The sequence below is a fragment of the Montipora foliosa genome, chromosome 3 (assembly GCF_036669935.1).
Source record: "Montipora foliosa isolate CH-2021 chromosome 3, ASM3666993v2, whole genome shotgun sequence".
Taxonomy (NCBI): domain Eukaryota; kingdom Metazoa; phylum Cnidaria; class Anthozoa; order Scleractinia; family Acroporidae; genus Montipora; species Montipora foliosa.
In genome coordinates, this window is record NC_090871.1 from 61816641 (window position 1) to 61830709 (window position 14069).

Below are 14069 nucleotides of genomic sequence, written 5' to 3' on the forward strand. Positions count from 1 at the left end.
CAGGCGTGAGATCTGACAGATTTGTTAATTAACATGCCATGATTTGAAGGAAAAATTGGATCTCTATTTTTAGTCGGAGTATTTCAGTCGGCCTTCTACGGACAAATCTGTTGTGGTATTCTAGAACCAGTTGCAGTCATACAAGGTGAAGCCTCCACTGGCATAGTAGAAGCAGCAACTGCCTCTGCTGGAGTTTAACGAATTCCAGGATGAAAAAAAATAGAATGCAAGCAATAATATGCCGAGGGAACATATTCGATCCAAGCGGTTAAAGATCACCATAAGCCCATGACTCCTGAGATCTCATGTAACCTTTGCGGCGAACAAAGCGCAAGCGATGGTGTTTATTTTCGTGTGATTGACACTTGTGGTTAACAAATATTTTGCTGTGTCTCAGTGCGCCCACGTTTGACAAATTGAAAATTTGGCAGAGACAAATTTTGTCGAGATTTTTGGAAGGGCCAAACAAATTTTGTCACTCCAGTGCGTCCGGACCATTGACTCCCAGTTAATTGACCTAATTACATTTAACAATTATTCGCCGAAGGAGAGGTGTTTTATCGTGTTGAGCTGGACAAAAAGTCTTTCTATTTTATAAACACGTAGAGTAAATATATCGACGCATAAACGAAAATGAGACAACAAATTCGTGATAAAATTTCGGGTGGAACCTGATACATTTTGAAAGTAAGAAGAATCAAAGTAATTAAAAAAAAAAGTTTCTCTAGTTAAAAGATAGTGTATTGATAAGACGAAGAGAGTATAATTATTTACCAGAAGGAATCGCCGTTTGCACTAAGTCGGCTGAGAGCTTGCTGTTCATTCTACGAATAAAATCCACCGTAATCTCCAGAATTTCAGCTTTTTCAAGCCTGCAACCCTTTTTAATCTAAAACAAGAGAGAAAAATCTTCAAGCAGTTAAAATTTCGTTGTGTAATTCGTTTTGAGTTGATGGAACATCGTCAACAAAAGCGTGCACTTGCTTGCCATCCTTAATGAACGCGAGCGAAGTGTCTTCTTGCAAAACCTATTGATGGTTTTCGCGAAGCCTTCAAGCTTACCTCGAGTTCCTTGGCTTCAGGAATGAGCTGTTTGATCTCATTCAGACAGTCATTTATTCTTCTTCGTCTTTTGCGCTCCATCTCTGGTTTTCTGGGCGACTTGAAGAAAAGTTTATACAAAAATCATTCATATGGATCACTTTGCAAGTAGCCAAAACAACGAACATGCCATTCAAGATGGCATTTGACAAAAACGGGCTGAAAAAAAGTTGTGGTGAATTAAATTGGCTACATACCTGGCGTTTCGAGTTAGAGTGTTTGGGCATTTCGTTGATTCTTTGACTAAGCAGTTATGAAAAAAACTTCTTTGTTAAGACCCTGATTCACAGAGCAGAACAAATCGAGAAGTGCAGAAAAAATTTTAGTCGTGTGTTAAGCTCGTGTCGTGTAAATTGTAAGTTTTGGCGCTTTTTTCTGCCCGCGGTACGCGCCCGACCATTTTCACCACCCCAGTCCTATTGGGATGGAAACGGGTTTGGAGGTGTGGCAGGGTTAACATGGAAGTCTAAGAAGCTAGCCGTCCGGGGCCCGTTTCTCTAAAGTCCCTAAAACTTTTCGGGCCCGAAAAGCCGTTTGTGAAACTGCCAACCGCTTGTTTTAGAAAGCCAATCTTTTGACGTGTTTTCAGGGCAAAAAAAAGAAAAATGACTATTAAGTTTGACGACTTAAACCCTCTCCGTTCTTGAGATAGAGAAGGGACTTTAAGATATACGACGACGGCGGTCGACGAAAACGTCACTTCAAAATATAACTTGGCTCTATCTTAAAGTGGTACTACGACCAAAAAAAAAAATTGTTTTTCCTTTGGATTTCAAAACTATGTTAACTAAACACTAACTCACCCAAGTTTTAAGTTCTGATTTTAAAAAGACACCTGTTTATTTTAGCTGGAATTTTCTTATTTATTGGTCCGCCATTACTAACTTTAAAATATTGAGAGAGCTGGGTCGAGGAGAAAATGACGTCAAACACTCACTAGTTTAAGAATGCAATGCGTGTGTACGCGGCCTAATTAATATGCAGCACGGGAGTTTCGGGCTTTCAGACTTTTCAACCCGTGTGTTGCATATATAATAAATTGCGTTTACACGCTGAAATTTTAAGCTAGTGAGTAAATGACGTCATTTTCTCTAGATCCAACCCTCCGAGGTCCAATTGGCCAGTTTTGAACGTGAGTAATGGCGGACCATGAAATCCAAAACTTACACTCAAAATAAACAGCCTTTGGATAAAACTCAAAGCTCAAAATTTTGCCAGTTAGGTGTTAAGCGAACGCGCTTTCAAAATCTGAAGGAAAAAAGGAAATGATTTTTCGATCATAGTACCACTTTAAGCCTTTCGCGATCATTCAGTTTTGTTCACCTCCTACAATATGGGTGAAGTATCCTAAAAATAAGTTGGTACGAGCGGTTTCAGAGTGAAAACAGAGAACGAAAGATTCCGTTGCACGCTTAGGTTGTCGCCAAAACCTCAAATTTGATGATCTCACGTCGTCATGCAGAGGACTGCAAAAAATACTGGCTAAAATCCGTGCTGCACGTGCAGCACGATTATTTATGCTCTTTTAACCAATGATATTATTGTTTTGTGGCGTTGTCGTAGTTGTAGCCGTCGTCGTTTCTTAAACTCCCTAGAAAGGGAATTGTGACACCCGAAAATGGCCCGTAAAGTTTCGGGACTTTCGAGAAACGGGCCCCTGGCCCATACGAATTTCGGCTTTTTTGGTCACCGTCACAGACAACAGGGAGTTTAAAAAACCATGACGGCTACGGCGACGGCAACTCCATAAAAACAAGAAGAAAAATAATTGTACTGCACGTGCGGCACGCATTTTAGGAAGTATTTTAGCCCGCGAAGCTGGCGGTTCATTTCGGAGCGCGAGAAGGCTCAGGCGGGGAAAAGGAAGAACTCGCTTCAGACTTCCCGCTCGGCGCCACGGCCTTTGCTCGAGATCTCTCGCGTTCCCCAACAATAGAACGGCCAGCTTCGCAAGCTACTTAAAAAATTGATTTCGGTTTTTCACGTGTCTGTCCTGTTATTGATCATGAATTTCGTCATAACATTGTCAAAGTCGCTGGCTATCGCCTCGTGGATCCACAGCTATTTTGACAATGTTATGACGAAAATCACGATCAATAACAGAAGAGACGCATGAAAAACTGACATCTATTCGTTTTTTACAATAACAAAAAGGCAGAGGGGTCAAAATTAAGTCAAAACACGAGAAGAACGAGAGGCAAAAATGCGAAAAACTTCAATTTTATTCAAACTGAGGCGACCAAATTCATAACTTGCCAATCTCTCTTATTGACTAATGGCAAAACGGAGACTTTCTATTGGTTAAAAAGTGACATATCGACGTTTCACAAAATTCTGCATAAATTAAACTCTTCGAAACGCGTAAATTATAAATTTATGTGTCTGTCCGCTTATTGACAATACAAATTAGCGAATAAGCACGCGAGAATTTTGCGGTCCTTGTAAAAAAGTATTTTCGAATACCATGACATCAAAGCTCGCGATAACACAGACAGCGCATCTTAGGCTGAGATTAGCGTTTTCGAATCGTTTTCGCGGAAATACGATTCGAAAACGCTGTGTGTAAAAGCATACTTGTTTTCATGCGTGAACGGGACCTAATTTTTACGGACTAAGCCAACTGACTGGCGGAAAAGATATGAAACCAAGGGGCTGGAAACATCTCTCATGATTTTCAATGAATTTTATTTCTTATAACTTTAAGGTAATACCTTGAATGGTACAACGAATACAAAACCAAACGGCAAAAAATATATTTTTCTTAGTATCATCATCCAGGGTCACTAAGAAACGCTCTGATGAAAGCAAAGTAAATGTATAGCCTTCGTCCTGTTTCGACCGTAACAGGCGGCTCCTAGGTCATTGACGACAATTCTTTAACGTGACAAAAGACAACATTTTGATCTCATTGATCTTCTGGGGTTTGAGTTGCTGGTACAAAAGATGCTGGTGTACCACCAATGGTAAGAGCCATTTTTGGTGGAGCCTGCTGGCGGAAAATCTTTCCTCGAGGTATGAAATCGCAATCTGATCGCGATACTCCTGTACACATCGAATGATTTTCTGTCATTATGGCGCTTTCCGACGCATGAATAGGAACGAGTGAATTGCACAGAGAAATAAGCCTCTGTAAGGGAGAACTGCGTGTCACTGTAGCCTCCATGGTGACATCATTTGCCCGTCGATTTCCTTCATCGGTCGAAGCCGAACACTGTGGACACGAATGCTGGTACGACTTGGAACATTCCTCTACCTGGCTGCAAAATTGTCTGTTTTGATTTTCATGTTCTTCCTCCCTGTTGTTGCCAGTTTCAGCTGATATTCGCTGATAAAACTGACTGACATCATAATAACATGAGCAGCCATATTGGTAAAAGGGGATGGTACTAAGAATTCTGAAATTCCATGGTTGAAAGAAGTTGCCTTCTGTTCAAGTAAAACATTAATTAGTTAATCGTTTGTTGTTGTCCTTCGGTGGCATTTGAGAGTAATGATTGCAAGTTCGAGTGAGGCCGAACACTACTGTGAAGGTTTTTATACCCAATTATTCCATCAGAGATGAACCCTAGTATTGGAATTGGGCCCACACAAGGACAGAGAAAAACTCTGACTAGGGTGGGATTTGAATCCACGACCTTCAGATTAGATGACTGTCGCTTTACCGACTGAGCTACAAGGCCAGAACGTGAGCAGATGGACGTCTGTTTTGCTGACAACGGCAAAGAAATGGACAAAAGTGAAAAACGAACGTGCACGGCGTACAATGGGCCAGTTTTGTATTCTAACGGTTGGGCTGGATCAAGCATGAAATGGAGGCTATAGCGGGCAAATTAATTTACATTTGAAAAAATTTGCCCGCATTAGCCTCCATTTCATGCTACAATCTCGGACAAAACTTGTTGAGACAATGCGGCATTTTTGGTACTCCAACCGCTTATCCAAACGTTCAGCTTAAAAGCCGCCCTTTCCCCTCCCCCCCAAATTCAATGTTGCCTTATCTTGGTCGGAAATATACTGTAGAACATATGGCAATACTCAGCAACATTGACTGAGGGGGAGGGGGAGTGGGGAGGGGGGAGTAAGTAGGGGTGTGTCAAAATGAAGGTGAAATTGTGTCACTGTCTCAACAGTTTTGTCCGAGATTGTAGCCACAGTTTTTGATCCATTCCACCATTTCGGAAACTTAGATCGTGACATCCAGTCCGCAAGCGTGGAAGGTTGAGACCAAACTACGCCTTTCGTTTCACCTGCAAGAGATTGCATTTGCACGTATTGCCTTACCATTCATCAAAAAAAGCTTAAACTTCATGTCACTTCATCCCTGATTCTTACCTTGGTTTAGAAAGGTGATTCCTGAGCGAATGTAATCCATGGTAAGCTGGAGAATCATCGTCTGTCTCAACTTTTGACCTTGTGCCATCTGTCCACACAAACACAAAGTGTTTTACTTTACATGTTCTCCTCCAAAACAATAGGTCCGTAAATGGGGTTTATTTTAATTGAAGGACCGCATCTTCCTTTGCGACCTTGGAAACAAGTTATCTTCAGAGAAGCCGAAAGTACTACCTTAAGTTTCATTCCCCTCACAACTCGAAAATTTTAAGGTTGCTCTGAATCCGCTCCAGGGAATTTTTTTCTAACTTTGCAGAGAGTTTCATCTTAGCCTGCTCATCACTTTTCAGCGATAAGAAATGGAGGTTACCTAGTTCGTTTTTTAGGATATAAGCATTTCAATCAATCAATTTATTAAAGTCATAGCGTGGGATTGAGGTTGCCCTCAGTAGCCGACAGACATAGGGCTCTTTTACTGCCAAGGTAACCTATTGCTTCACATCGATACGTACATCTTGGAGTTTTATTAATTTGGTACCACAACATTGCGTTACGTGAAACATTGTTGTAGAGTTATTCCTTCTAATACGACATTCCTTTCAAGTTGTGGAAAACCAGTTCGAGCCACCTTAAGTGGAGGTGCTGTAAAATGATTGGAATCGCGAGAAACTGTCAAATGGAAAGAAATATTCCGCATCAACCAGAATGAAGGGACTAACTCAAAACGTAGTCGTCTCTGCTAGCAGAGATCGCTTTTCTTTTTGCGTTCGCTGGACTGACGAGTACGGGAAAAGCTACCTCTGCCATGGGTCGGAAACTCATTTTTATCCGACCGCCGTCCACAACGGCACTCCCTGTGACTTGAGGCCGCTGTGTCCCGCGCATTCCCTTATAGTAATTCTGCTGTCGTTAAGTGAGCCCACACAAAATGCAGTATCCCGAGAAGATTTGGCTAAGTAACCGCCACGCATGCTCAACACTGTGAGATTCGAACCATGGCGGAGCCTAGCGAACCCAAAAGAAAAGAGACCCTCAGGTTCCGCTGGCAGGGAAAACATAGTCTCCAATTTTTGGAGATTATAATTTCAAAAAAATGATCTTACCATTTATTTTACACCCAGAATTTTGGAAACTTTGATTTAATAGTAAACACCCAGAATTTAGTGCACGAATCCGAGGCCTTTTGGTATGCTTGGTATGTGAGGCTCGGAACGAGGTGCTCTCAAACCTGTGGAAACTGCAACAACGTTAGAACCAGGAGCTCATGGGCTCCTAGTTAGAACATTTACGCGTATCTTCACTGAGCTTTTGCAGTGTCACTTGTATGAGAACGGAAGCGCAGCGTTGAAGGTCCGAGGTTTCAGAGTCAGCCAATCACAAAGCGGAATAAGAAACAGGAAGCAGCGCCCGACTTAAGCGGCGAGGAAGTTCCTGAGTATCGAAGTGTAATATTTTCGCGCGTTCACAATTTTTTCGCTAACCCCGAGAAAACTAAATATGAGTACCATACAAAATCCTCACGGCCCTCCTCAGTTGAACAATAAGACTGGGAGTTTCTTGCTACTTGGACGGAATGTTACCCAATTCAACAATGCAAACAAAAAAATTCACCCTGAACAAGCAACCTGAGAAAAATGTGCCTTTTTTACCCGCTTTCTAGCCTCAGGTATGAGCAAGGACAGCTGGTCCAAGCTCTTCTTGATCCTTCGTCTACGTCGTCTTTCCAGCAGAAGGTTGCGCAGTTTCCTTTTGGTATTCTACATGTAAACAAGACCGTAAAGTTTTGTAAGCTCAGCCTTCCAGAATCCAGGACAAAGTCGCTTTGATCTGTGTACCTTCGAGACTGATTCCATGGTTAATGCTCCGCTTTAGTGTCTTCTAATTTCTTCTTGCAAAGCAGTGGTGGCAGGAACTAGAAATTGAAGCCGCATGCAGGTAATGATTTTGGCATGTGGCGTGAAACACATACCGCCCTAATCGAAGAACTGGACTGGACTAGACTGGACTGGACTGGATTAGTAACACTGACTGGACTAACAAAACGCAGACTTGTAAAGAATTTTACTTGTATGTCACAATTTGGTATGACCCACGCCTCCTTATGTCCGCGTTTTAGTCAACGAGGTTATTCAATTGATTGTTCACAATAATGATATCAGTATTTCATTCAAAAGCCCTCCTTTTCTCTGCATCACATTTTGATCGGCACATTTCTGGCTTTTCCTATGTTATGATTACTGTTTGTTAGTGTTAGACACGAAATATAATTAATTGATCACTAGCGTTCGTTTAATGCGACAGAGGACAAATGATTGTTAAAACAAATTAAAGAACTTAAGTCCGGGATGATCTAATCCAGTCCAGTTCATGATTTTCAGTATGACAGCGCGAACTTTGTTCTCGAGATAAAAACCACAACCGAACAAATACCCGTGAGAAAATGTATTGAAATGGTTTTATTGTAACACGTATTTAAGCTGATCGTCGATGAAAAAAATTAGCAAATCGATTATTTGTCTGAAATCTTGGTAGAATTCGTGATTACTGACTCTTCGTATCTTCCACACCAAAATATAGCTTGAGCATACCACATCAAATGTAGCTAGAGCATACTTCGATGGTTTTTTGGCTTTGCGAAACAAACTACCAGTCACGAAAATCGCATTCTGCTACTTCCAAGAAAAATCAGAAAAGTTTTACAGATTTTGATAATGTGTTCTCCGGTATTAATCCTCTTAAATAGCTGCCATCGAATCGATTGTGTGCATCCTCAATTAGTCAATAGACAACGTATCTATTTCGATTCTTCAAACGTTACCCGGTACTCCGTGTGAATTTCAATGATTTCATCACACAGAAAACATAACAGGAAAGTAGGAAATTTTCACGAAAACTAGCGTTTTTGTACTGCACTAAAGAACCTGTAGAAATGTAACGAACTGCAGGTGTAAGGAGTCTCAGAGATTTTAGTGTCCTCGATTCTTAGAAAAGTTTGAATTTTTATGACGCACAAAGTACTCAGGAGTTTCAAGAAACGCATGTAGTCAATTATCTCTTTAATAAACTTCAAAAGGAACCCCGCCTGGCAGGGTGTCTCGAAAACGAAGACATTAAGACCCCGAAAACTCGAATACTCGGAAACGAATAATGTACCCCAAAACTCTCAATTTGGCTAACCCTACGCCTAGAAACCATCTTCAGACCTATTTAGGCTAAGAGAGGGTTTTGGGGTACTTTATTCGTTTCCGAGTTTTCGGGGTATTAGGGTCTTCGTTTTCGAGACAGCCCCGCCTTGCATGGAAGGAGCTTACGTCTTTCCAAAGAGAACAAAAACGTTCATTGATAATTGTTTTGTTTGCTACAATTCTTCAGCACACCCTCTCGATGAAAAAAGGCACATGAATACATGAGTGAAATTCGACCTTACATGAAATGATGGAAAGGTGTATAATGCGCTCGTGACAAGGATATATCTTAGGGAGCTTAAGCAACGACAACAGCGACGGCAACGAGAACGTCATCTCAAAATATAAATTCACGTTGTTGTAATCACTTCGTGATTATTTGAACCTTTTTAATATGAGAAGGGTGTGGTAGTAGTGACACTAGTTGAAACGGCGCTTAATTTAGGGGAGAAAATGAAAATTTATCTCCAAGTGCTGACGTTCTTCATAAAACTTCAAATTTGGCTATTTCACGTAGTTGTTTTGCAAACGACGGCAAAGAAATGGACCCTTTCCAGTACTTCACAAAACAAGAACGTGAAATGACCAAATTTTAGGTTTTGGCCACAACACAAGTACCCTGCGGGCAGAATCGTTTTCGATCCTAGATAAGTAGGGAAGAGGAAAGAAGAATCTTCTGGCGGCCTGCACATTTCGTATTTGAGCATCCGTTAAAAATGCGTCAAATGTTCGGTGTCAGTCACCCGTGACCACCAACCACAACATAAAAAACAAACAGTTGGGATATTTTCGAACAACTCTGGCAAACACACAACAACCAAGGAATCATGTCAGTGGAAAATTCTAGATAGCTTATACTTTATACTTCTAAATTGCTATTTCATTTTTTACTGAAAATTTCATAGGTTTCTGCCAGACTTGTTTCTGTAACCGACATGGAGGGGAAATACTGATGTGTATTTAGTCAGTTAAAAATTGCTACGAGGTTGTAAACTTCAAAAATATTGAAGTCGCGTGGCGATTGATCATGCGCAAAAGTTAAAAAAAACAGGTCTGGACTGACTCATCCATTTCTTTGGATGAGCGGCACATCACAGAAAGTCTAGGTGGCTGGCAGAGTCTTCTTTCCTCTTCCCGACTTATCTAGGAAGATCGAAAGAGACTCTGCTTGCAGGGTACGAACATACCACAAGCAACCACGCCTTTTCTATCTTTAACAACGTTCGTACCTTTCCAGTTATAGGCCAGTTTGCGGGTATGTTCAAAGTAAGCAAGATGGACAAGTCCCAAAATACATACGATAGCGATGTTATGTTTTGAAGTTACGTTTTCGTTCACCATCCCGTTGTCCTTGCTTATCCCAAAGGACACTGTGCAAGTGCTAGGTTGTTTACCATTTACCAAAAAAGTCGGGATTTCTTGAAAAAAAAAAAAAAAAAACGGGATTTCCAGAAAAAAAACGGGATTTCTTGAAAGGTAGTCCAAAATTCCCAAATGGAATTTACAAACGGAAAACGCGTTTATCATTTGCATTCCCCCATGATTTAGCCTCCCTCCAGACTCTGTCGGTAAACTTGAGACGATTTTTTGTAAATCGTACACGCTTATGCTAACTGAATTTCCCATTCGGGAGTTTTGGCTTACGATTTGAACAAACCTAGTACCAACCGGTTTCTGCTTGTAAATGGTAATTAACCCTAGTCTACCTCTCAGCCATTTTCAACCAGGAATGTTGCGTGACAACACACCAGCATGCAACACAGCCAAAAGGGCTTGACAAGAATACCGGTAAGAACAGCAAAAGTTCCAACAAACACATCACTGCTACCTCCATAGCATACAACCCTTTATTAGTCTGGGCTCAACATCCTGAGAAAAAGATTCTTAACATTATACATTTCGCTGTTACAAATAGACCGTAGTCATAAACGGAGGTCAAAAAATTATTGTCTTTGTGCTAATCCTCCTCACTAGCCTCACTTTGGAGCAAAAAAATCTCTTGAATTTTGTTCGTGCGAACGAGGCTAGAGAGGATGATTAGCATAAACACAAAAGGCTCATTTTTCTTGGCTGCCATTTCTGAATACCGTCTATATGATGGAGTATTCAAGCAGTTTGGGCTTCCAAACGCTGTTCATTACAGAGAAAGAACGAAAGTTCGATTCTTTTGCACGGATTAAGTCAAGACAAACTTAATACTTTATTGATTTACGATACGTGTAATCAAATCTAAATTTCAAAATTTAATTTGCTTCTTGTTGCGGCGAAATCGCCACGTCTTGCAGTTCCTCCACGCAAAAGCAGCAGAACGCCGAGACGAGAAGAGCCGGAAAGGAAAAAAGGCAACTCGACCCTTCCCTTGAAGAACAAAATTGTGGTCGTTCTGTTCTCATGCTTTCTCCATTACTTCTCGTTATTGAGAGCCTCAATGAATTGTTCTAAACTTTCTTGAATGTGTCTCACTCGTTCTAAGAGAAAAATGGAATAGAGAAACAACATAAAAAGTTAACACTGGTTAGCACAACCATAACTTTCTACTTCAAAAACAAAATTTATGGACGTCTTGGACCCAGTGTCGAGGACTAAATTTTAACTCTTCGACGACTTGATAATCTTCTACTTATTCAGATAAAAATGTGAGTAGTTCTGGAAAATCTATTAACTTGTAGTTCAGAAATTAAATAAACCGTCCGATTGCAGAGGAGTGTCCTTAATTTCAGTCTTAAAAAAACCGCTTCACGGCTCGGTAAATATCCACTATTTTCGCCGACACTGAGGTGAATAGTTGTTTTAGTATATACCACACAAGTTGAAAAACGAACAGAAAAACTACTTTGTTTTTGTAAAATGAGGTCGGAAATTTCAAATCTCGCGCACCGGCTATACTCCGAGTTGAATAGTACTTGGCTAATCACCTCCGATTTAGCCAATCAGCGCGCGTGGAGAGCACCATTCACTTGTGCGGTAAATACTAATCAACAACTTTTCACCGAAGTTGAGGTGGCTAGTGGTGGACATTTGCCAAGCCGCGCAGCACCGAGGTAAAAAACATCACTAGCCAACTCCACTGAGGTGAATAGTTGTCCTAGTATATACTAAAACAGTGAGATAATGCAGCACAAAATGATGATTTTAATTCATTTATTCCTGCAGCGAATTACAATATTTTCATGCGCAAATCACGCGCGAGTTGCTCGAAGGTGAATAGTTAACAGTTATAGCGCGAGAGCGAGCGTGATATCGCGTAATTCCTAGCGGCCGAGTCGGCTAAAATTAGGCGATATCACGCAAGCTTGAGCGCTATAACTGTTCTATAATTCAACACATCCATAACAAATGAAAGATTCCGAACTTGTAACATTTGTGAAGTGGCGCCAGTCCGTCACTTTCACATTCTCTTGCGAAATCTACATGCATCGCCGAATATAGTCATTAATTTTATTAAAAACTGGATCATTGGATAACGCAATTCGAGAGTTTTGATTGGCTAAGCCATCATGGGTTATGAGCCATTATACCATGATCTACAAACAAGGCAAGCATATGCGTGATTTTTTGGGCCTTTTTATTTTTATTGTAGTCTAGTTTTCTATATTTTGGGGGCTTTTAATAAAACAATTATTCCACTCGTGCTTGTTGGATATGAGATGATTATAGCCAACTCGGCGCTACGCACCTCGTTGGCTATTCTATCGTCTCATATCCAACGCACTCATGGAATAATTGTTAAGTAGACCTACATCTATCGAGAGCTTTATGACCATATTTGGGCACTGTATCAATGTGTTGAATTATAATTAACAATTATTCCTCGAGCCCGAATGGGCTCTGAGTCAATAGCCCATGAGGCCTAAGGCCGAATGGGCTATTGACTCAGAGGCCATGAGGGCGAGAGGAATAATTGTTTTAGTAAAATCCAACTAGTTGGTCAAAAAAATATCGAGACAAAACATCTTTCGCTAGTTAAAGCTAGACTTTAATTGTTGTTTTGGTTTTCAAAGCCGGCGCTTTTCGCTACTAGTGGGCTATAACAAATAGCCTACTAGTAGCTCAACCAATCAGAACGCAGCATTGATAATAGACCACTAGTTGGATTTTACTAACGAAGGATATACGGAGTTTGAGTGGCCAATCAGAGCGCACGTTCAACGCTATCCACTGATCTAGTACATAATCGGTAGGCCGTAGGTTCGACTCTAGCAAAGGAGCATCTCTTCATTTTAACCGGGGTAAAAAAATGTGTCACCCACTTCATTGCAATAATATCATTATTATCAACACGACATCGTCATAGCTTCACCCTTTCCCTTGCAAAGAGCTTTCAAATCTTTTAACTTACTTAATTCTTCGGCTAGATCAACTTGTCTGCCACGAATAAGCCTTTCTTTAGCTGCCTGGTCATGACCGATTTCTTCAAGAACTTGCTTGACTTCTTTTTCCAGTCGGCGGGCTGCGACATAAAAAAAAAGAAAGCGTGACAAACTAAACGCAGCGATAAAACGTCATTAATAATACTCTAGGAACTAGCGACTTGTTACCTTAAGGAATTCTTTCGAGAAATTTAATATAATTATTACTATACAGGACGTTGTTAAACATTTGCATTTTTTATCCTTTGCTGAAGAAGGCAACACTTGCAGCCGAAACGTCCGAGACGATAAGAATTTTTAGCCAGTGTAAACTTTTTAATTCCTTTTTTACCAAATGAATGAGAGATATTATGTTTTCGCACACCAACATGGCGACGATGACGTCACGTGAAAAGCACCTATTGTGACAAAGCACTCTTTTGAATGATTAGGTCTAAGCACTGATTTTAGTAATGACAAATTAGGGTTAGAGTCGGTTAGCTATCATACAAGGGTCGTCAGAATACTGTGGGGCGGGTCGACTCTGGGGAGGAACGACCTGTATTCCTCGCTTGTCTTTGTCCATTAGAAAGAAACTCAGAAACGTCCCTTTGAGGTTTTCGCCGTTGGGTGCCCCCGATTCTACAACAATCAAGTCTATTACCTTCGTGATTCATAACTTGTTGCCTGATCGCGTTACTTGTTGTTTGAATCATCTTTTGGATTCGCCAGAAGAGAACAACATCATTGCAGCCCAGCTGAAAATAAATTTAAAATCAAGATTACTTGAACGTCCGTTGCATCCAAAATTTCCTGCGAAGTTGGTCTGGCGGAATCGTTAATGTTCAGTAGTAATTGATTCCATGGGTATGGAGCTGCATAGTTACCTCATTTTTAACTAAATCTCTCCTGTAAAAAGCGTTTCTGCATTCCTGTACATTTCCTAACGACTGGTTGAGAAAATGTTCCCGGTACAAATGGTGCCACGTTTCATTGACCTAAATACAACATAAACGACAGCAAGAATCCAATTAAATGTAGTTTAAGTAATTTTAGCGAAATTAATGTTATTAAAGACGGTGCCCACTATTGTTATTGCGCA

General features: G+C 40.7%; 2 protein-coding genes across 3 annotated transcripts in view; both read right to left on the bottom strand.

Annotated features, from left to right (window-relative positions):
• Positions 1 to 3884: 3884 nt before the first annotated feature.
• Positions 3885 to 10325, bottom strand: LOC137997881 (uncharacterized). Its single transcript, XM_068844201.1, has 5 exons — positions 10287 to 10325; positions 7269 to 7345; positions 7083 to 7190; positions 5434 to 5521; positions 3885 to 4527 (listed from the first exon to the last, which is right to left on the bottom strand). The coding sequence occupies exons 2-5, from the start codon at positions 7284 to 7286 to the stop codon at positions 4007 to 4009; spliced, it is 735 nt and encodes a 244-aa protein (XP_068700302.1). The 5' UTR covers positions 7287 to 7345; positions 10287 to 10325; the 3' UTR covers positions 3885 to 4006.
• Positions 10326 to 10436: 111 nt separating this feature from the next.
• LOC137997880 (dynamin-like GTPase OPA1, mitochondrial) overlaps positions 10437 to 14069 on the bottom strand; it is a 36811-nt gene continuing 33178 nt past the window's right edge. For both annotated transcript variants that reach the window (XM_068844199.1, XM_068844200.1), the window contains exons 29-32: positions 13855 to 13965; positions 13632 to 13725; positions 12958 to 13068; positions 10437 to 11086 (exon numbers count right to left, since the gene is read on the bottom strand). In XM_068844199.1, the coding sequence (XP_068700300.1) occupies positions 11022 to 11086; positions 12958 to 13068; positions 13632 to 13725; positions 13855 to 13965 (381 nt within the window). In that variant the 3' untranslated portion in view covers positions 10437 to 11021. The remainder of the gene's footprint in view (positions 11087 to 12957; positions 13069 to 13631; positions 13726 to 13854; positions 13966 to 14069) is intronic.

What these genes read in the sequence shown, in the direction of transcription:
- LOC137997881 (XM_068844201.1), bottom strand. An exon ending in TACCTGAGGCTAGAAAGCGG is followed by an intron (nt 5,522 to 7,082) that starts GTAAAAAAGGCA and finishes TTGTGTGGACAG; the next exon opens with ATGGCACAAGGTCAAAAGTT. An exon ending in AATCACCTTTCTAAACCAAG is followed by an intron (nt 4,528 to 5,433) that starts GTAAGAATCAGG and finishes TTACTTGAACAG; the next exon opens with AAGGCAACTTCTTTCAACCA.